General features: G+C 36.7%; 1 protein-coding gene across 4 annotated transcripts in view; it reads right to left on the reverse strand.

The window, feature by feature from the left end:
• Window positions 1–6185: 6185 nt before the first annotated feature.
• LOC133515723 (pro-resilin) overlaps window positions 6186–24619 on the reverse strand; it is a 30022-nt gene continuing 11588 nt past the window's right edge. For 2 of the 4 annotated variants that reach the window (XM_061848283.1, XM_061848284.1), the window contains exons 3-4: window positions 10348–10411; window positions 6186–8220 (exon numbers count right to left, since the gene is read on the reverse strand). In XM_061848283.1, the coding sequence (XP_061704267.1) occupies window positions 6974–8220; window positions 10348–10411 (1311 nt within the window). In that variant the 3' untranslated portion in view covers window positions 6186–6973. Of the gene's footprint in view, window positions 8242–10347; window positions 10412–24619 lie in introns of all 4 variants that reach the window. The other 2 variants (XM_061848281.1, XM_061848282.1) reach the window with 1 other exon arrangement.

Consider the following 24619-nt stretch of genomic DNA (forward strand, 5'->3'; position numbering starts at 1 on the left):
AGGAGGGACAAAAATCAAAATAAAAAATAATCGTGCCCAGTCATTTTTAATGAAGGTCGCCAAAAAAATAAGAATCAAACTTAGAAATCAAAAAGACTAAGTAGTTCTTTAAAAAGGTCAAGGTCACTGAGAGCCCATCTTGAAGTCTGGAAAATAATTAAAATTGCGATTTTGTTGGTTTAATTTTGCAATTATGTAAGGATCGTATGTAAAGAGTAAAGTAAATATATAGGAAAAGAGAGCCCTCTTGAAGCATTTTAAGGAAACTAATTTCGAAGCCCTATCTCTATTTTGTATCCGAAACTAGCAATGTATGTATGCGTGCACATCTACATATGCATCCGTATGTGTAGGTACTTTATTGCGAAAAATTGCTCATTTGCTATCTATTTTACTCGATTTTGTTATAAATTTCAACATGTATCATCATCCCTATACATTATAAATACTCTTTATTGCACACCTCAATAAAAGAAAACAATACAAAAGAAAACATACACATAAGCACAGGTAAACAACATGCGGTCTTATCGCTAAAAGGCAACCTTAGGGTTGCGGAAATTAAAAAAATTACATTGTCAGTAACCGTCGCGCTGGTAGTGGTACTGGATAAAAATAATGGTATGAAAGTGTGATCAAGAAAACAATAAATGTGATAATTAAGGTCAGTAGGTAAATTGAAGAAAATTTCAAGTTTGATAATCACTGCTGTTTTTGAAAATGAAATGAAAATGAATGAAAATGAAAATATTTAATTCAGACACCAAGTATCCATATTTACATTGTTTTTTAAATAGGTAAAGATCTGATTGTTTCTGGTCCGATCTTTACCTGGAAGGGTCAAGATCGGATATCGGTCTACAGCAGTGCTAGGTCTGTTAACACAATTACAAAACAAACACAGTTTCATCACAATACGCAAAATAAATTACAGAGCGAAGATCGGATAGAAGGAAGAATTCGCGAAATTTACCTTGCTCTCTGTGATTGCACATAGCACAAGCCCGACTCCCTGAGCGACGCGGGGACACTGACAGTCGAGGCGCAATGAAATGGCGTCTTACACAATGTTGCCAACATTAAAAATAAAGCCAAATTAGGGGGAAATGAATGTCCTACGTTCTTCACCCGCATCCGGTATTTACCCAACATACCTTAATCGTTGAACCGCCGCATTTCAAAATGGCCCTTATTTTGATATCGGCTAGCCGTAATGTAATACGGCGGATTATACAATACGACTGCGATACTTATATATAAATCCCCTCGTCAATGTGATTTCATTAAATTTGCTATCTAGTGGCAAACATCAAAGTAGTTATCTTTTACTTGTGACGCACAAGTGTGAGCAATGTAAAATACTATATTTCTAAAAAAATTGCCTACTACGTAATAAAAGAAAATGTGATTATTAAATTATAATACGAAAGGTGGTCAAATCGCAAAATGCTGTCGTTTTATTTAAAATAATGAAATAATTAGACCAGTTCCGAAAGTACCGAGAAATCCCGGTTCTTTAAAACAGTACCGGTTCTGCAATCCCTAATAAGGATGTTATTCCCATCACTATTTCTTCTGTGTACGTATATTTAGAAACTGTCTCCGCCTCCAATTCGTGCGATAAGGACAACTGCAGCTCGGACCGAAATTCACTCGCAAAAAACTCAAAAATCGAGGTTTCGCTCTCGACTGTTTCCTCCTCCAAAACGCAACTAATCATTATGAAATTTTGGAAATTGCAAGAGGAAGAAGTAATCTATGCCGCTATGTTTTGATTTTTTGGATATTTTTTGTCATATTTGTATACTGTGCCTTTTTTTACAGCCAATTCAATTGAGCCGTTTTTGCGATTTTCGAGGCGCTGTATCTTTCTTCAAAATAAAATAATCCAAAAAAGCAAAACATAGCGGCACAGATATTGATGATATTGATCTTGTTTGAAAAAATCACTGCTCTAGGTTAAAAATCCAGGGAGGAATCAGTCGAGAGCGTTTGTATGGAAAAATTGCAACTAGGAATTCCTCTTAAATATGTGCAGATATATTTGTTTCAAGTCTGCATATTGATATATGTATATGTGTGCACGGTATATAGCTGCGCACTAGGGCCAAAAGTTGCGGAAAGTTTACAAAAAGATGGAAAACTTTTCAGATATTTCACGGATATATTCATAAGAAATAAACGAAATGGAATTTTGGGTAATGTTGCTCCCACATTGGCTGTTATAAAATGTTATATAACATCGTGTGACAGGGATATCATGATACCTAGTGTTGATAGTAATTTATTATGTTGTCCCTGTCACACGATGTTATATATCATTTTATAACAGGCAATGTGGGAGCACCAGTATGGAAAGTTTCATTTGCCATACAAAATCGAGGGCGAGGGGGGGTTTGGGTCGGCAACGCGCATGTAACTCCTCTGGAGTTGCAGGCGTACATAGGCTACGGAGACTGCTTACCATCAGGCGGGCCGTATGCTTGTTTGCCACCGACGTAGTATAAAAAAAAAAAATGAAGAAAAATTCCTGAAACTATTCCATGTGTGAATTTCGCAATTTTGTAAACTTCCCGACGGTTCATCAGTACATGTGACTGAACACAGGACTTGCATGTGTGACCCTGTAGGATACGTTTTAACTATGTGTGTATCGGTGTTCAATATTATAGGCTTGGTCCCCTCCCCACCCGACCAAATGTCCAAATTAATATACTCGTTCACGCTTTTCACTAAAGTTTATCCTATATATCTGTTTTAAATTGTTATTACTAAATTATATGACGCTGTAAAGCTATATAATAGTATATGGAAGTTTAGGATCTGCGTTGCAATATATCAAAGTATATTTTTAATGTGATTTACAAATCACCTGCCTATATGTAGGTATAAAGAATAGTGTTTGCTAAGACTTCGACACGAAACATATCAGATAAATGTGACTTAATGTTAACTTATTGAACATATCTTAACTTTAGTATAGAGATGGATACATATCAGTAATTGTAAGTAGTTATAGGATCGTTGTTGTTCTTCGGCCGCGCTTTCTAACTGCAGTACTCGAATTTGTTCAAATTTATACTATACATATCACATATAATTTTTTTATTAATATATTTTATTTGAAATTATACCCTGTTTAGAAAATACGATTATAATTTAAGTGTAATATTTATTTTAAAAAAAGAATATACAAAAAATATTTATATATATTTGAATTGTTAAATCTATCCGCCCGCGTATCCAACATGCCAATCTGTAACGCTCCTTAGCGAACGAAACGCTACTGTCACTGTCGCACTAATATGGAAGAGTTATAGAGAGAGATGACTATGCTATGGAGCGTTAACGATTGGCATGTTGGCTACGCGGTCTGATTTAACCAACTAGATTTATGTAGCATTAGCCTTTGGCGGTGATGAAATTTTGGTTTTGTGGTCAAAAGGCGCTTACTTTTACAAGGTTTTATTTGAAAACCAAGCAGATGCGAGAAATGAAGCACTAAAAAATAAATGGATATCGTAAACTTCGATCATCTTTTAACTGCAAAAACTATGGCATAACAGGTTAGTGTTATCTGTCTAGTACATATGTATATAAAGCCTAGTACATGGCTATCATTATGATTTATAACATCGGAAAAAGAAGCTAATTTTACTTGGCAGTCAACAAGTCTATTGTTATTGATGATATTCAATAATTGATGTTAAACCTAACGAATGGACAACTTTGTAATCAAATCTTATAAATCGATATTATCTATAAGTATGAATTGACAGACAGCAGTCTAAAAAGCATGTGTTTTTGCAAAACAGTATTGTTTTTATTATACTTATGATGCTATACACCGTGTTTTTTTTGATTTGCGTTAATTTCGAGGGTGCATTCCTGAGCTTAAATTAAGTAACTTTCTCAAAGATACCGATATTCTAACTAACTCCATTTCGGAGATAATCAATCATATTTTTTTATATTATAAGGCGCTTACGAGCGTGTACACTTGCTTTAGGACCTGTTTACTTATTAGTTAGTGTTTAGTGCGAGTTCATACATTTGCTACTAAACGTACACTATCTCGGACGATCGATGTTAGAAATGACATTGATATGTCACAGTTTTCAATTGTTTGGTTGAGTTAAATGTAATGCCCGTGTTACAACAACGCTATATGCAACATTTAGTTACTTTTTATAAAAATAAAAATAGTAAAAAAAAAACAAAAAAAAAATTTTTTTTTTTTGAAAATTAACTATGCCATTTAGTTTCCTTAAACGTACTTACCGAAACCCCGGAGTTAACGCAATTCAATAAAAACACGGTGTATAATAATATTATTATATGAATAATATTGTGTAACAAAAATCAATATCTATATCGTTCTCTATGAATAATTATGACTGACCTCTACATATCAGGAAATTGCAATTATTAAAATATATATACCCATGTAAATTAAGTTGCCGCGTTTAGGTTAGGAAGCGACCGGTCCACTGTTAGATTGTAGATATACTATTGACTTATTCCTAGTTCTTGTTGAATATTGAAACTGTGAAATGTGTACCGTTGTGGACTCGCCGACAGGCGTAATAAACATAGTATGTCGAGATTTTGCCTACTTATTACATCTCCAGTAGATTTCATACACAATGTGAAGTACAGTACATTCGCCATCAGCGAAGGTGCTCAAAAATATCTGAACGCACTCTCAATAGAGGCGTGTTCAGATATTTGTGAGCTCCTTGGCCGCTCCGATATATCTGATGGTTACTGTATCAGTGGCGATGCGCTCATCGATGCGCAGATTAATGTATTGTCAATCAGGTAGTTTGTGGAAAGAGTAGGGTTACCATATACAAACTGGTATATCCTGACAAAAGTTCGGACATCACCCTAAAAATCCTGATATTTGCCAGAGTCACCTAAAATATATCCAATTGATTCTAAACTTATGAGTCGCATGCAGTCGCTTTTATGCTGTCTTGAAAGATATTGTCCACCGGCACCATTACCATTATAAAATTATAAATGCGCCCATTAAATCCCTTTTAAACCTTTCGGGGCCTCTAGCGCGTTAACTTGCTACCATTTGTGGACTACAGCCTCCTAATATCCCTTTCCTCTACCCAACTTCAAAGTTTTAGCTAGCGTCTGGTGGTTAATTGTGGTTTCTAATAATGCTGTCACTCCAAGTCCCCCTCCCACCCCCAAATCTTAACAAAATACCAAAAATGCTGACGTATGGCAACCCTACCAAGGGATCATACACAACAAAGAGCACTATACACAACGTCAAATACCAGTAGCGGGCACAGATGAGTGGCATCTCTTATGGTAGAACTGTTGCAAAAGTGTTCAGCTGTTAGCTGTAAATAATCGTTCCAAATCTCTCCAGAGTAGCGCTAGAGTAGCTAAGAACCTAGGCGTTATTGACGGAGTGAATTGCGCTGTCTATGATTTGATTTATTTGTTCAAGTACTCTAGGTATTGTAGCGCCAGCTATTTAAAGTTTTTTGATGACACTTTTTGGTACATGGAGATTTCGTTCCTATAAGCGGGACGCCCTTCGATGCGATGTCGTTGTCATTCCATTTTTCTTTGTGCCTCGTTAATTTGTTTTATTTCTTCTCGTATTCGTCGCCAATATCTTACATTTTGTTTATCTTTCATCTCCTGCCCCGTCTATGTTTTTATACTCTATAATGATTAAAACTTTTAGAACGCCATTTGATTTAGATCCTTATTCTTTCACTGATATGTGTTAAATTTGTTAAATATTAAGTGGCGCCATCTAATAGATCAAAGGCCAAAGGTATAGCGGCACCGTTTCGAGCGATGGTGCCACAACCTTTAGCCGATGCCCCGTAAGATGGCGCCACTTGTTGATATTTAACAAATTTAACACATATCAGTGAAAGAATAAGGATCAAAGTGAAATGGTGTTCTAAAAGTTTTAATCATGTATCGAACTCGGAAGATGGCAGTAAATTTACTGTGGCTACAGAATTTTCTTTGATAATCCACTTCTATTTCAAATTTTCTTTGCTAGTATAAAATGGTCTATACAATTTTGAACTAGAGTAGTAACTCTACTGGAGATTACACACTTTAAGAAAGTATCTATATTTTGGAATCAACTGTCAGAAAAAGTAACTATAATCTTTGCAACAAAGAAAAAACAAGGTAGGTATTTATTTACAAAACTTTATTTTTACAAAATATTTTGTACTTAAACTAAATTTTGTACAATTGCTTATTAAAATTAAATAATTAATACTTTTCGTTGCTACGATACATACACAATGAGTATAACGAGACTGGCCGACACGACACGACATGGCCATGGAACGACGGTGGAAGGGCCTGAACCTAAAGTTCGAAATCTTGACTAAAAACAAAAGTTAATTAAATAGACAATTTCAATTGAGTGGAAGTTCTCTGATGTCGGACTTTAGGCTAAGACATTAAACTTACATTGCATGTATTTATCCTATAAAACAATGACATACATATACAAATCTCCGATTTTTTTTAACAAATGCCCTCGTTTTACAAAATGAATAAGAAGTTAAAAAACATTTTGGCCATCCTGCTAGAAATATTTCCGGTGTATTATTTTATTTTTAATGCTTGTAATTATTAGCTATCTATGGTCGTGTTAAGTTATTTATACAGGTATTTAGTTAGGTAATAAATGTCATATTTTTTTTTTCTAAAGCAGTCGACAAAGTTGACCTAGTTCGCGGGCAATATACTTGCAGAAGTCGTTAAACGATGGAGGTGCTCAAAATGACCCGAGCACATTTTTTACTAAGAAAATGAGCGCATTTTGAATACCTCATCGCTTATATCTGCTGACTGTCCTCAAACTACATCCCTAGCGAATTATCTCAATTTTGCCGCTACTTTAAAGTATCAGGTAACACTTGACTGCCTAGCGTCACACACAGCACTGACTGATGCACATTCACGCCGCCTAATAAGAGTAGCCGCCGTTAGAGTCGTAGCTTTGTTGGATGGTGTCAGGTACGCTGGCGGGGCCTGAGGAGTAACCACCAGATCCACCGCCAAATCCACCAGAGCCTCCTGAGCTGTGTCCTCCAGAAGAACCACCGAATCCACCAGAGCCTCCAGAGCTGTAGCCTCCTGAGCTGTGTCCTCCAGAAGAACCACCGAATCCACCAGAACCTCCTGAGGAATAGCCGCTGCCGCTAGATGAGAAGCCGCTTGAGCCGCTAGATGAGAAACCACCGCTGGAATGTCCACCAGAAAATCCGCCTGAGCTAGGAGCTCCATAGCTGCTAGACGGGGTCTGAGCGGGGGCACCATAGCTGGACGAAGGTGCTGAAGGCGCGCCATAGCTTGAAGAAGGTCCGCTACTTCCAAAACCGCTGCCACCTCCGAAGCCGCTGCCGCCGAAACCGCTTCCACCACTGCTTCCATGTCCACCGAAGCTGCCACTGCTGCCACCGAAGCTGCCGCTGCTGCCACCGAAGCTGCCGCTGCTGCCGCCAGGAGCGCCGTACGTCGATGACGGGGCAGGGGCGCCGTAAGAGCTTGAAGGCGCACCGTAGGAGCTAGACGGGACTGGGGCGGGTTGGGCCGGAACGCCGTAAGAGCTCGAGGGAGGAGATGGGGCTCCATAGGAACTGGAAGGGGCAGGAGCGCCATAGCTGCTGGAAGGTTTAGGTGCGGGAGCTCCGTAGCTGCTGGAAGGTTTAGGAGCTGGAGCATTGTAGGTCGTGGAAGGACCGGTGGGCACGCCATAGCTGGTTGCTGGAGGACGTGCGGGCGCACCGTAGCTTGAAGATGGGCGCGGGGCGGGAGCGCCATAGCTAGAAGACGGGGCGGGTGCTCCGTAGCTACTAGAGGGCTTTGGGGCAGGAGCGCCATAGCTGGAAGACGGAGGCGGGGCGCCGTAACTGCTCGAGGGCCTGCTTGGCGCGGGGGCACCATAACTGGACGATGGTCTAGGTGCTGGGGCACCATAACTGCTAGACGGCCTTGGGGCAGGGGCGCCATAGCTAGACGACGGTCTAGGTGCTGGGGCTCCATAGGTGCTTGAAGGTCTTGGCGCCGGAGCTCCGTAGCTGGACGATGGCGCAGGCGCGCCATAGCTGGACGAGGGCGGAGGGGCCCCATAACTGGACGAAGGCGCAGGGGCTCCGTAGCTACTTGAAGGTCGGCCACCCGATGGTGGCAGGTAGGAAGAGCTCAGCGGCGCTATGTGGAGAGGAATAGGGGCTTTATTTAAAATATTGTAAATTGTTTATATTAACTTAGATTTAGTGTTAGAGCCTGCGTTTTGAGTCGGCAGTCCATGCACATTATCTCGTACCTGGGTTAAAGTGAAAGAGCAGTTAGAATCTTTAATTTTACGAGTTCAAAGAGAAAATAAGTTAAACTGAAAAAAGGGAATAAAATAATTATTTGACTGGAAACCTTGTATATTTTTTAGGTTTGTATAACCCAATTAAAGTAGATACTTAATCGCTTGTGACACGCAATCATTTTTTGTAATTTATTGATGTAGCAAATTGGTCACGTACGAGTATTTTTTTATATGTTCTCTTTTACCTTATTTCTAAAACCATCTTTAAGTACTTACATAAAAAAAGGTAGTTACATTTTTGAACAGCCATTAGCAGAATAAACATTGTATAATCTCCTATGTTATGTCCCTATTATCAAACAAGGTTAGGGCTCGTTAAAGAATTATATAACCCTGTAATGCGGGTTATTGTATTTTTAGAGTAACTACAAATATTGTGGCCTCCTTTATTTAACGGAATAGTTGAAAGATTTTTTACGAAATTATTTTGTATGAGAATTCAATTTGTTACGAACTTCTAGACGTTTACGTTTCTAAATGTTATGAATTTTATTGTCGAGTTAGTTAAGCTTTAGATGGCTTTAGTAATAACTAATGACGTTATTCATAAAATTACTGGCTTGAATTATGAATCGTTTGTTTTTATCTGTTATTTATTTATTTATTCGTATGGCATTTACAGAGTCGCTTAATTATAAATCTTCATATATATTTTACAGTCTTAGTTGTTCTATATTAAAGACACCACTTTTTGTTAAGCCATTACAGACTGGTAAAACGTTATTTGATCCGCTACTTTTGATGCTGACTGTACTTCAAATCCATTTGTATATGTGACTGTCTAAATAAATTGAAAAAATATATGTTTTACGTTCTATTCGTATTAGTATCTATATGATACTAATATATCGTAGAGCAAGGTATCCATTTGACAAATCCTGCTAAGCTTAAACATGAAATGCTCCTAATGTAATGTTAACAGAATTAGCACACAAACTAAGTTTGTTTTCTGGTTTAGCAAATAATTTGTTCATCTTTGAGGTAATATTGCAAACACAGGACAGAAGCGCTTTCTTATGTGCCTACACTTATCCTTGAATATGCACTTGACAGATTACAGATTGAGTAAGAGAAATTACGTAAATTCACTTGACCAATGGTGAATCCTATTCATGTTTCTTAGCGGAAAGTAAACAGCTGTCGTAAAGTTTAATATTCAATAGAAAGAATATGTGTATGGGGAAATATCTGCTAGAACTTGTCCTACTAGTTTTTTTACAATTGGCTGTGAGTTGTATTTTATTTACCGGATTGTTAGGCCGGACTGTCTATTATATTGATCTTATTTGAGACGTAAAGACGGACGGACTTAAGTCATCTTACAAAGACAGATAATATGGATCTGCCCGTCAAATGATCCTTTTTAAAGCAAAGGTCTAGCAACCACGTGCGGCACTTCAGACTTGTTTGCCATACTTTAAATGAGTAAGATTGACAATAATTGGCTGTAAGTTTATAAATAGTACGCCAAGTTCAGCCTACGTAGGCAACATGCCAATCGTAACGAACGAAACCCAACTGTGACCGTCACACTAATAAGGAAGAGTGATAGAGAGAGATGACTACGCTACGAAGTTAACGATTGGCATGTTAAGATCTCGCATTGCTCATGAAAAATATGTCGCTCAGTGACTTTTAAATAATTTCGGTTCATTTGAGAACATTTGGGGGCGTAGCCATAACGACAAGAGTTTATCGACAAACACCAATCGAAACATAAAAAACAAAAATTACGTGATCATTTTCATATACCATTTAAGTTTCAATTGAAATTTTCTTTAAAAGATTGTCATCGATTTTACACAAGATAAAGAAAGTTTCCTATATGTGTGAAAACTTTTTGTAAGCTTTTCGCTATCTATTTGCAGATATGTAGTTGGAGGTTCACGGACTATACATTAATTACTATGCGGACATCGACTCTCGCGCAGGCCCTTAGTATTGCAAACTAATGTTACCTTCCCGCTTGTAGTGGTTCCGGCGGGGTTTGGCTGCGACGGCCACCAGCAGCGCCGCGAACATCTGGAAACAAATATAATGGACCTTTAATATTTAGAGAAACAAACAAAGACTGATCTGTATGGCCTTTTATTACACCACGTCGTACGTGGAATAAAAGACCAAAAGCGGTTGTTAAAATTGACAATTAGTTTAAGTTTAGATGTTTATTTATATGGTACGATCTAGAAATGACTCGCAGTGCATCTCACGCGCAGTTAAAAATTCAAAACCATAACATATTTTATAATCTCAATATCGTTCCAGCTGAGGTAGATTTCCTCCATCTGCCTCTGCTGGAAACGTATTCAGATTATAAAATATGTTATTCTTTTAAGACAATGTATTGCGTTGATGATTTTCCAATGTGGAATTAATTTCAATGCCTTTTTTAGGGTTCCCTACTCAAAGGGTAAAACGGGACTGTTACTAAGACTCCGCTGTCCATCTCAGGCTCATCCGTGTCCGTCTGTCATGAACCATGATAATTAGACAGTAGAAATTTTCACAGCTGATGTATTTCTGTTGCCGCTATTACAACAAATACTAAAAAACAATATAATAAATATTTAAGGGAGCTCCCATAAAATAGACATGAGTCGTTTGTCGTTTTTAAGGATATAGAATGGTACGGAACCCTTCGTGCGCCAGTCCGACTCGCTTTTGGCCGGTTTTTATTTGGAAATCTACCCCTCATATTTAGTATGTTCGATAATAATAACCAGTGCAATTAAGATAACGATCAAGTGTCTTCCGCGAAAGTGACCTCAACAGTGCGCACGCGGTTTACAAAACAGTCGGCAGATAATAAAGTAAACAAAGTGAAATTGGTGCGTGCGTCGCATGCAAACTGACGTTTGCCAAAACACTATTTTGGTGTTTACGTCGATCTTGTATATGGAAAGTTTGTATTAACATATTTAAATCGCAGGCTTTGAGAATTTAAAGCGATTATGTAAAATCGCCAGATGGTTAGTCGGAGATTTGGGAGCAGGAGTTTTATGAGCCGGTTGAGTTAATATGACAAACTGTTTTGAGTTGCCACGACAAGAAAGTTCCTGTTGTAGAAAAAAATCACCACGGCTATTAACGACTAATTAATTTACACATTTATATACCTAATACCTATTGAGAGATTTTTCAAATTCTTTGTCAAACATCGAAAAAAAATACTTGAGTTACGAGGAGATGCAGTCAGAAGTCAACTGCAGTTTGTTAAACTAACTTTTATGCACGCGGATCAAATATCTCTGCAGATGACTGTACTTCTTGACCGTGGGATATTCTATCTTAAGCTCTTATTACACTTGAAACATGTAAAACAACCTGTATGGCCTACATACAGGATAAAGTATTTATTTTAATGAGAGTAATCCATTGCCATCCTAAAGTACGCACGACCTAGCTTTTATCGTCCATCTGCCATTACTCCTGCGCGGCGGCAATATTCATGCTCTTGCGCAAGCCACGCAGCATTAAGCACGTACGACAGTTTAATTGGCTTCCAGTACGCTGGTAGGTTACTTGCACGGCCTCCTAGTCTATAGTATCGTGTTTAGGGTTCCGTAGTCAACTACCCTTATAGTTTCGCTATGTTCGTCCGTCTGTCGAGTAATTTCCGAAAATAAATAATAATAAAATAAATAAATATTATAGGATAGGACATTATTACACAAATTGACTAAGTCCCACAGTAAGCTCAATAACGCTTGTGTTGAGGGTACTTAGACAACGATATAATATATAAATATTTATAAATACTTAAATACAAAGAAAACACCCATGACTCAGGAACAAATATCCGTGCTCATCACACGAATAAATGCCCTTACCAGGATTTGAACCCGGGACCATCAGCATCGTAGGCAGGGTCACTACCCACTAGGCCAAGCCGGTCGTCAATATAATTCACTTTATTGAAAAATGTTTTTTTGAGGCTCAATTTTATATGGGATGGGGTAACCTAACACATTTTTTTGGTCCTTTTTATTTAACGTTCTGTTGCCATAAATGATTTATGTATCCATGCCAAATTGTAGCTTTCCAGCACTAACGATCACGGATCAAAGCCTCGGACAGACAGACAGACAGACGGACATGGCGAAACTTTATAGTTTAACCCTTATTGGTTCCTAGTTGACTATGACACCTAAAAAACGAAGTACCTATAGTTGGTAGTGACCCTGTCTACGATGCAGAAGGTCCCAGGTTTGAATTACGGTAAGGGCATTTATTTGTGTGTTTATCACTAATATTTCCTCGCTATACTCAACCTCGTATCTATATATTAGTTACGTATATCAGATATAGCGACGATTAGTTCCTGTGTCATGTATCTTTTCTATGTATCTAAGTTTATATTTATCTAAATGATAATGTTTATCGTCGCCTTGTGCCCATAGTACCTACAAGCTTTGGCGCTAGGTAAAATTGTTGTTGATTAGATTAGATTAGATTTATTTATTTCTTAAAGAAAAAGACACAGTATTTTACACAAAAGGATAAAACAAAGGCTTTCACTAAAAGATCGTCAACTTAACATTAAAACAAAAAAATATAAAATTAATAAATAAAGAAATGTCACGACAAAAAAGAAAATGTCAATGTATACATAGCTAGGGACAACCTAGGTATTGTTGAAATGGCTGTTGTTGGTGGCTGTGTAAAATTGTCCCCAAATATTGATGTTTTATTTTAGAAGATTATGTGGAGGTAGGTAACAAACACCAATGTGACTAAATGGAAAGAGTAGGTAAATTTGACTGTCGAACTGACTTCGGTAGGAAGTCTCGACATAAAAAATTAAGATTAGGTTAAACTATTAACATAAAAAGAAGCATATAAATCATATAATGCTCTAAATATACTTTCAAATAATTTTATTACATTATTACCTACATTAAGGAGACTTCTAAAATACTGAGAACCTTGTTCTTTGTGTTCAAAAGTCAAACTCTCAAAACTAATGAAAAATTAAACTTCAAGGCGCTATAATTAAACTAACTTTGTAACTTTTACTGTTGTTTATTATAATAAGCACTTAGCTAACCCAATTAGGGACCTGAATCTAGTCTGACCACAACAGGGTTAATGGCACTTAGGTCCCAAGTGCCATTATAAAGACCTAGATTTTAAGGTCACTGACTCATCTTGGTGGTCTTGGTGGCTTGTTGAAAACAAAACTATCAGAAGACTTTCGTCATTGCGTGGGCACGGGTAATGAGTACGACCTTGGGAGACCTTGGGCTGATTTTGGAAGCATCGTGGAACAGATTTGTGAGGACAAAGGGATTCATGGCAGATTTTATCGCAAATGGCCTTTGTAGTAATAAGTGCACTTAACTTACCAAAAACGTTTAACTGACTTTAAACATGTACGTCTAACTATTATAGTTTTGGTGAACGTGATGGTGCTTGCTTGCTAAATTAAGACAGAAATGCGGACATTTATTTACATAAAAAAGAAATCACTCTTGTTTTTCTAATAATATCTGTCGTAACTTGAAATTACAACGTACCTATAATAGGTAAAGAAGAGACAGCCGCCCACGTCATTCTTGAATGCCCAGGGTTGGCAGAGTACCGGGCACAATACCTCGGTTCGCCGGGGTCTCTCCCAAAAGTCGTCGGGTTAAGGGTCTGCTAGGCTTGTTGGTAGTGTTGGGTTGGCAAGAGTAGTGCCGACAACCCACCACGCAAAATAGGCGCGAAATATGACGTCCAGTTGCGGAAACCAAGTCCGCGAATACCTATAACCTATAATCTATAGGTAAAGAAGTTTGGGACAAAACCTAGTTATATTTAATTGACAGAGCAGACCGAAATCTCCGTTTCAGTTTAGACAAAAATGCTTTCGTATATCCGGAAGTTCTCCTGTATAGATCGCATTTCTCAACTCGTCTCGTGAAATTTTGTGAGCAGGTTGGTTAATTATGTACAATTTTTCTTCTCCCAGTTCTACAGCTCACACCACATTGGTGGCAAACAAACATACGGCCCGCCTGATGCTGAGCAGATGGTCAGTATTCAAACTTTATCTACGTATTAAATAAATAATAAATAAATATTATAGGACATTATTACATAAATTGATTAAGTTCCACAGTAAGCTCAATAAAAAAAAAACTCAGGAACAAATGTCCGTGCTCATGACACAAATAAATGCCCATTACCAGGATTTGAACCCGGGACCATCAGCTTCATAGGCAAGGTCACTACCCACTAGGCCAGACCAGTCATTCGAAATTCGGAACATTCAAAACCAGTAACACGCAGGCAAATACCCACAATCATCAACGACAGCATAATCAACCATAATAACGAACCTTCTAAGCGGCAGACGTATAACAGCAGTAAATACTTTAACACCTCACGCACCTAATCGTCGCCTTTGTCTCAATGTTTGTCTAGTCTTGTATGTAGGTACTCTGCTCTTGCTCAAGCACTTAATGATTCCACAAAAACGCACAGATAAAGACGCGAGTTGCGCAGTGAGCGAAACAATGACGACCATTAAAACATGCAAATTTATTTAAATTCGGATTCCCAGAGCTCTAACGGTCTGTTCACAGAGGATCCATCTCGGGACAAAAGTAAAGTTTCGTAAAAGGACTTAGAGGTAGTGGGCCATTTTATATAAAGTTATGCCTACACTACACTTTTGGGAATATGTATGTTAATTCTACACGGTATCACGAGCTATTTCGATCATGATAAGGGGAAAAGATGTCCTAAACTTTCCACACATCTTTCATTCTTTCCATTCCGTTACCGCTATATAAAATATATTAAAAATGGTAACGGAATGGAATAAAAAAAGGTCATTTCTTCTCACGAATGAAGAGCTCAAATTCTGTATAGAAAATTATTAATAAACCTCAAATCTGAATAAAAGGGAAGACAGTAGAGTTCATAAACATCTTTGCAAACCAATTTTCCAAAAATATATTTACATTCCTCTAAGACAGTGACAATAACGTCGAGTAATTATATTTTTGAACGTTGACTTTTAGAGAGTTTGTGATCTCGACCGTACAACTTTTAATAAAATTGCCCAGTGACAAGTTGTACAAATATTTGGGCCAATGCCAAAAGGATCGGGCTTGGGTTTACCAATGTTTGTTCTAATGAAGCTAGTAGTGAATGCCAATGGCCGGTAATTGGAGAAACAGTGTCAACACAAACGTAGAATGTTGAAAAGTGAGATGAGTCAAGTCTGAGCCATTGCGATACTGGAAGGTGTTGCGGATACGTGACCAACATTGTGACAATAGGAACAACAACTTAGGATAAAGAGGAGTGTTTGGATTTGAACACGGGAAGTGGAATTCATTGGTATTTTATTTGTCTTAAAAAAATCATTTTGTTATGTACATAGTTACTAATTTGTACAACTTGTAATATTTATTCAGAAAATGAGGTCTTCGACATTTCAACCAGATGATTGAATTCGCGCGTACAGTAAAACAGATAGTGAGTGTTGAATAATGTTACAAGAATGAACCCAGTAAGTACACAAAAAACTCAATAGGTATAATGAATAATGTAAATCTAAATCACCCTAATAATATGTATTCACAATTGACATATATAAGGGAGAGTATAAAAGCGTTTTTTACATTGTAAAAAGTACAAATATATTCTCACTTCTCACCGAAAGAAGATTGATATGATATGATCTCTTAAGAAAAAGGTTTATCCATTGTGTGGTTTTGACTCATAAAAAGAAAATAAATGAATGAATGTTTCACGGCTGATTCGTTCAGTTGCTCATAATGCTCATAAACTAACAATGTTAACTTTTAATCATCGTGAGACACTAATCTATTACTTCGTTACGTCTTATAATTACTACTGCATTATCTTGAATACCTAACTTGCAATTAGTATTCGCGGCCTTAACGCTTACTTGCAGAGTCTAAAATGTTTCTTGTTAAATGTTTGTTATTGTTTATGAAATGTTTTGTTTTAGTGATTACCCTCACACTTTCTCTGGTTGTTTGTGCGATAATTTATATCGAGTTGCGTGGATTTGTTGGCATTGTTCTGTTGTAACGCGTATCTTCGTATTATTGTTTCAATCAATGATTCCGATAATCAGAGATATAAATAATGAGCTGAACTATTGTTAGCGAAAATTATGTGTTTATCTACTAGTATAGTGGTTAAATGTCCCATGCATTTGTTGAATGAATGATACGCGTTAGGCAACAACGTTAATAGGTAATTATGACATATAATAAGTGTTTATGGTAGTAATGTTTTTACGACTTACGGTAAACACCATAATCGCATATTTTGCAGTTTAAATTGGTCATTTAGTACGTGATTCATTAATAAATGTAAAGACTAAAGTTAGCTAACAGACTTTAAGAACTAAGAATGGAACCGAATTTAAATTTTAACATAGGTATCATTTGCTAGCGCATACAGATGATGGGTTATGGTATCCTTTTAAGGCAGTTTTGCAGGTACATTGCCGAAAAATAAATAAAAATTTAGACTTTTGGAGTGCCATATCTCGCACCAAGTTTGTATGTTTGATGTATCGGCCATCGGCCATACGTTGTCACAGCCTGGAGTGTGTTTAAATCTGCTATCATGTTTAATAATGCTCTACAACAGAAAAAGCCTAGTGGTAACACTAAGAAAAGGTGGCTGGACTGTGTGGAAGAAGATCTTAGGAAGATGAGGAAGTATACCAACTGGAGGAAGGTTGCCAAGGATCACGACAACTGGAGGAAAATAGTGGATGAGGCCAAGATCCACAAAGGGTTGTAGCGCCATCGGAAGTAAGTAAGTTTAATTATGCTAAACAAGTAATGTTTGTGTTACGGATGCCTAATGGAATAAACATTAGTGTATATAATCGTTGTCTGATTATAAAACGCGGTTTTCAGCCGCGTATGATGCAACTCTTCCTTGTTGAAGCTGCGGTCGGCTTATGTCTCGAAGGTGATAAACTTTACGTTTGATCGACGTTTGTGACATTTATGTACAGGTAGATATGATTACAGGGAAAACCTTGTCATAGATTACTCTGCAAACATGTGAATAAAGCACTGAAAGTATTAAATACAGACCACAGACAACAAGACAAGAATTATAGCCCATGGAGCGCAGATTAAAACAGTATATGGAAATGCCTTAATTTCATTACGATGAGATTTAAAAATAAATCGTGACATATAAAAGGAAGGCTTAGTGTAGAGAGACTTTTCTTTAGCCGACAACCTGGAGGGCAAATAGAAATATGTGTTAGTATTTCTAGTTTTTTTTATACTACGTCCCTGGCATACAAGCATACGGCCCGCCTGATGGTAAGCACTCGTTGAGCTCTGGCAACTTGACTCACCTGCAGGAACACAGCACTATCTAAGGGTACTTTCTAAAAGCAACTGACTATAGCCGTTTTTATCAAGTCTATTATACCTTCTTCATGTTGTTTATTTCAATTGTTATTTTGATTTTATTTTGATATTTAATTATAATTGTTATTATTAATAGATCATTTTACGAAAAGTACTATATACTGTACGTTTTTACCTGTGTGAAATTTGTGTAAATTAGATGAATAAAACTAAACTAAACTAAACACGGAGCGCATTATGTATGCATGTAATAAAACAGTTAAATTGACAGATTGCACAAGAGATGAAAATCTATATAAAAGCGAGATGGGCGTCTCATGGGAACCGTTGTCATGGGAACTGTCTGCGTCTGCGCAACTATCCGGTATTGTTCATTCAGGCTTGACCATTGCGATCGTCTGCAAGGGAACCGTTATCATGGGAACCGTCTGCGTCTGCGCAACCATCCGGATTCTTCATTCAGGCTTCACTATTGCGATTATATGATCATTACGCGCAAACTATTCTCATACCGAGGACGTTAGGAACGTTTATTGGGTGCAGGGTTGATATTGATTTATAATGTGGTTTACCGTTTAATCGCCACGGTTGGTAAGAATTTATAATGGTCAGCTGCTACTTTTTACCAGAAAGTCACTGCATAACTTCTTTGCCAACCACCTGAGATAACCTAAAGTTCCCAGGCCACAGAAAAAGGGATATTATTAAAAAAAGATATGATGTTGAATTCAGAGTTAATTTGAATAACATGTATGATATCAAACACGTGAGAATAAAAGTACAATACTGTTAAAATGAAAAGACTTTATAGTGTTGTTGCGCATTTACAATGCCTTTTTAATTTTGCTAACATGTAATTATTAAAACTTCGCAAGCTCATTCAAACTCAACTTGTAATTATGATTACTGTTTGGAAACACGACTTAATGGAACAATTTATACTCTTGCGAAAGAACTGAGAAGATAAGATTATTCTGCCGTTATCGACATCTACTAATTTGGCAATTTTATTGTTGCAAACTACAGAATTTCAACTGAAAGCATTAGCATCAGCAGTAATTAAGGAATATAATCTCCATATACCAAAAAGTGTCTGACAAAAAAACCATAAATAGGTGGCGCAATACCTTGAATACTTGAGAAAAAAATATAATCATAGACAGCGCACTTCACTCCGTCAATAACGCCTAGGTTCTTAGCTACTCTAGCGCTACTCTGGACAGATTTGGAACTATTATTTATAGCTGACAGCTGGACACTTTTGCAACAGTTCTGCCTTCCACAATCAGCAGTCCATTTTGGCCTGTCATGTCAGTAACAGGATATGATGTACCTGCCAAATCTCGTATATACTATAAATAAATTTTAAGAAAAATAAACACATGTGGTAGACACACGAACTGTCACTATTACAAATCGAGAAGACCTCCGAAAATATTTAAATCTTAAAGTACTCTTAGTAATGAGTATTTTCGTAATAGGGTACTTTCCTACTATTTAAATCAGTTTCTTTTTTCGAACTGTCAAAACGATTAGCCACTCTGATATTTATATGAAAACTACACAAGTGATGTAATATTCAACTCAGTGAGTCACCTACTTTTTTTGTTCTATCCAATTTATTAAATAGAAATTGCGTAAAAAAATAACTGCTCTCTAAGTTTTCCTACTAATTATCTGGTGCTTTATTTAGTCGATGGTGTGAAATAATTTCTTTTAAATAAAGGCAACATCCCTATTATAGGTAGTTATTGCAATTCATAAGTTCTAATGATGTCCTCTCGGAAGTCAACAGAGAACGCATTTGAAGCGACGCCATGACACTTTCCATTACGAAATGGTGTATTTTCCCGCCATTTTCACTTCGTTCATCACATTTAAGCGAACAAAGCCTTACTTTTAGCCATTACTCTTATATTATATTATTGTGTGAAGGGTTTGCTTCTCGCAATTGAATTTGTCGCGTCTTTGTACTATAATAGACCCAAAGATTTTACTCGCTACAAAGAGACCAACATCTCATAATCTCTTAATGAATCTCAGCTTTGTGTAAGTTTCTTCGTTACTTTGGCTTCGTATTTTGATTTCATAAAACATTGTGGCGGATGGATGGAATACAAAATTTTTGAAATCAGAGAACAGAGACTATTTGTTTTTTCTCTTCAAGTTGATACATCAAAGTTGACAGCGGCAGAATGAATTCGAAATATGAGGTCGAAATTTTATATAATCTGTGAATACATATATAAATATGAATACAAAACAACAACAAATGTATACATTTACGTAAATCCTTGTACAGTCAATGTATATACTCGTATGTTTATATACAACGTGTATCCACTCTTAGTTAAAGTGAAAAACTTTGTCTTAAAATAATGTTTAATTTACCGGAGGCACACCAAATTTGCCAATTCTGATTATGGTTTCGTGTCAAAATATTACGTTGTGTAACCATAATTTAAAAACCTTTAAGCAAGGTTGCGGACAATGTCGTCCATGTCATGTCGAGAAAGTCCTTGATGATAACTATTTCATTCGAGCGTCTTGGCCACATTCAGGCCTTGGACGAAACTTAAAAAATTGCGTTGCTTTTGTTTATTTTATCAGATGGTGTAGGCACTTATAAAAAGTGTGAAGAAATACCTAAAAACTGGCTTATAGGTAAAATCTTCTATAAGAATAACTAATATGAGATTTGATTTACAAGATAACGATTAACTTTACTAAACTTTAGGCACTGTAATGTATTGTATATATTGATAAACAACGGACACAACGGTCTACTCTTTAACACAAAAGGCAAAGACAATTTTAAATAACCAAACTGTTCACCTTCAAAGTTTTATCATGCGGGTAATTTTAAATATACTCTGATCAACTTCCTCGCCTAGAAATCTAATAAATTCTAGAACACCTAAACCCATAGAAGTTGCAGCAAAAACATTTGAATAATAAGTGACATAACACCACGTGACCGCCATTTCCCACGGCGAAAGTAAAAGCATGTTCCACTTACTATCAACGCGACGAAGGCGAGCTGAGCGGTGAGTATGTCCATTACTAATTCTTTAAGCAAACGCTCAAGTATTTGACCAAGTAAAGCAGCAAAGCACGTGATACATTGCGATAAGATTGCGGTTACGTAAATGTTGTAATCAGAGTGCAAATGAGGTGACGTGAACTATGACCCAGAGGTGGCCTGGATACCGAAGGTGTTCTGTAGCTTCTACTAGAAAAGGGTAACACATAATGGATAGGTCAAGTTCTGAATAATTTCATTGTAATGTCGATAGCAGTAGTCGATAGATTGATTTGGGAGTTCAATTGTTAAAAGGTCAATTCGATATTGTTTTAGACATTAAAAGAGTTGTAGGAATGATTTTAGAGGAAGATATGAAATGCTAAGACCAATAAGTCCAAGTTTAGTCTTATATATAAGTTTCAGGTTAGGGTATGTCGTGTTATTAGAATAATATACTTACTAGAAAATATTTGTGCGACAAACTAGCACAAATATAGTACATATAACAACTAACCTGTTGGGCTAAGATGGTTGGCTCTTTATCATTTGTCACTATGCCTGTCACGTTCTAACAAATATGTAAGTGCGAAAGTGACAGGCATAGTGACAAGTAATAAAAATACAACCGTGCTACAGCCGTTGGTTGGTGTAAATGTAACTGGAAATATCGATGACAGTCTCCAATGTCTCCATACTTTACATTACATCTGCCTGTCAATGAATAATGCTAAGAGTTTTTACCCGCCATAATAATTGTAATCAGCTTCATACCAGCCTGATTACCCACAAACAAAAGAACCCGGGAACAACGCGTTAACTCGGTAAAATATTACTCGTTCTATGTACAAGAAAGGAGAAATGTTCATTAATAGAGCAGACAAAGAATCTCACGGGTTTTCTGTACTTTCCCAGAGTTTTAGGTAGAAAAGCGGAAATTGGAAGGCAGTTTGAGTGAAGTGAAGGAAATAATCTGTTTGGAAGTGCTTATAGGAACGTAATTGATGTAAACGACGATCTTGTTAGCAGGAAATTAGAAAAGTATTGGTAAAAGTAATCATATCCAGAAATATAGAGAGTAGACTTACAATGACATACGCGCGTGTATTTAATGCGATTACCGCATTTAAAACATTAGACCTTTTTATGAGGATGTAAAGTAAATACCGTTTTATACTCGCGTATATGTCTTTTGCACTACAATTTTGTCTACAGAGATACTTGCCAATTTTCCTTCATTATTCAGGTTTTATAGTAAGAAAAGTAATATTTTAGATGACTCTTAGAAAAAGTATTGTACACAATAGTGATATAATCAAGCTTTTCAATCTCGTACCTTACTTAGACAACTCAGCAAGCTTCGTTGCCTAAATACGGTACTCGACTGAAAAGCTTTCTATTATATGGCGGTTATATAAAATAATATATAGGTATATTGTTAATATTACAGTTTCGAGCAAATAGCAGAGATCGTAACACCCACTGAGTTACAATTTAGAAGTACCTAAGTAATATTACTTATATATATAATAGGTATATATTGAATAAATATTTATTCAATAAATATTTTAATCTTCTTAGGCCTTTTACCAGAATTGAATTGAATAAGTTATTTCGAATAATTCAATTTTCATGTTTACAGGCTATTATCTGAAATCCTATTTCGGCTGTAGCAGGTACTCAGGTATCCACACAATTACTGAATTGAGAAAATGGAAGCAACATAATCAAATAATCTGACGCTGAAAATGTTTTAGAACATTTATTATTTAACCGTAGATTTAATATTTTACGTTTTGCCATTTTACCACAATAATGCTTTTAAGTATACTTGAACTTCGTTTAAGAAACTCGAAATATGATTAATGATTGTAATGTCAAGTGTCAACTCTGTTAGCTGAAGCTAAACTGTAGTACTCAGTAATAACCATTAGCAGGCATTACCGTGTTTGGAACCGTCGTAACCGTGGAATGGCCTTCCTCAGTCGAAAAACGTACTAAAACCCTTTAAAGTTCATACAAGTTTAAACTTTTTCGACTTAAAAGTTGTGGAGTAAGTCTGTTTAGCGCTCTACTTAAGATTTGGGTAAATTGCCTAGACATTTACATGTCGCGGCTGAATTTGTTAAACTTTCTAATGTTTTAAGGGATTTGCGAACATGTGCAATTCGAGTAATGTTAAAACAAGTATTCTATTCTGAGTGGTTTGATTATTCACGTTTGGCTAGGTTTGGAATTTCTGTTTAAATGCTGAAAGGAAAACTAATCAAAGAGGAAGAAGGTGGACTAAGGAAAAGAGAAAAGAAAAAAAGTGTATTTTTACCTGTGTATGCCATCAAACTAAGACATGTCGATGTGTGCTACATAATCATCTTCCTAGCGTTCTCTCAGCCTTTTGCCATGGCTCATATTGGGAGCCTGGGGTCCGCTTGGCAATTAATCTCAAGAATCGGCGTCGGCGCTAGTTTCTACAATAGTGACTGCCGTCTGACCAACCCAGAGGGAAAATTCCGGTTTAGTTCAGTTTCCTCACAATATATTCCTTCTCCGAGAATCAAACTTCTACATAGGTTCCAAAAACTCATTGATATGAGCCAGGGTTTGAACCCGCGACGTACGGGTTGAATGTCACATGCCCTTACCGCTAGGGTACGAACGCTTCACAGCACTAATTAATAGACATATACAAAATAGCACTAGAAATGTGCCAAAGAGAATTTTCAAAAATTTTAGGTTTTCACGAAATTGTCTCGCAATTTTTTTCAGCTCAGTTATTTCCAAACCTTCTTAAGATTAGTCTCAAATTTCTATGACATATGAAATAGACGCCCATACAGTTAAGAAGATTGAGTAATAATACCTAATCTGAACGGGAACTTTCTAAGCAAATTTATATGAACACAATGTGACCAACTATATGTGTATACCAAAAAAGGTAATTCATCACAAGACCAACTATTCAGATTCTCACGCGTGTCACCCAATTGTGCAATGAGAGCATTTCTTCGTCAGATTTCTGCGTACAGATATTTACGCTGATTTCATTGTAAAGAACACAGATAAATCTAAGTGACGATCTTGTGGGGTATTCCACAAAAAGGTTTGTCGCAAGGATGGATCCAGTGGGACGGGGAGGGGGGTTTTTGGGGTTCAGTAAGTTGGTAAAGTAAGTAAGATGGTAACATAGAAACTGAAACAGATGCTAAAGAGTGACCAAGACCGGATTGGAACCGGCATCTTCAGCTTTCACGGCCCAGGCCCTAACCTCTAGTCCACCCGGTCACTGGGTATATACACTTTCTACTTCTACATGCTAATATAGTGACACAACGGACGTCTTTTAAACTGTTACCTACTAAGCTGTATTTGGTCAATTTACCCAATCATCCTACTTTTTATTAGTTTCCTACTAAAATTGTAGATCGGTTTGATATTAGTAGTAATTTAGTTGAAGTTTAATACTTATTGTCCAAATCACTTATACACCGTGTTTTTTCAAACTCCCATAATTTCAAGGGTGCATTCCTGAGCTTAAATTAAGTAACTTTCTCTAAGACACCGGTATTCTAATTTACTCCATTTTGGAGACAATCAATTTTATTTTTCTTATAACGTCCCTACAAGCGTGTACACTTGCTTAGGGTGTTTACATATTGAGATATTGATTAGTGTTTTGTATGAGTTTATACATTTGCTACAAAACGGAAATCCTATCTCAGACGATCGATGTTGGAAATGATATTAATATATTAAAGTTTTCAATTATTTGATTGAGTTAAATATAATACCCGTGTGATAAAAACGCTATATGCACCATTTAAGTACTTTGTATTTAAAAAA

The sequence above is a fragment of the Cydia pomonella genome, chromosome 3, assembly GCF_033807575.1.
Source record: "Cydia pomonella isolate Wapato2018A chromosome 3, ilCydPomo1, whole genome shotgun sequence".
NCBI lineage: Eukaryota > Metazoa > Arthropoda > Insecta > Lepidoptera > Tortricidae > Cydia > Cydia pomonella.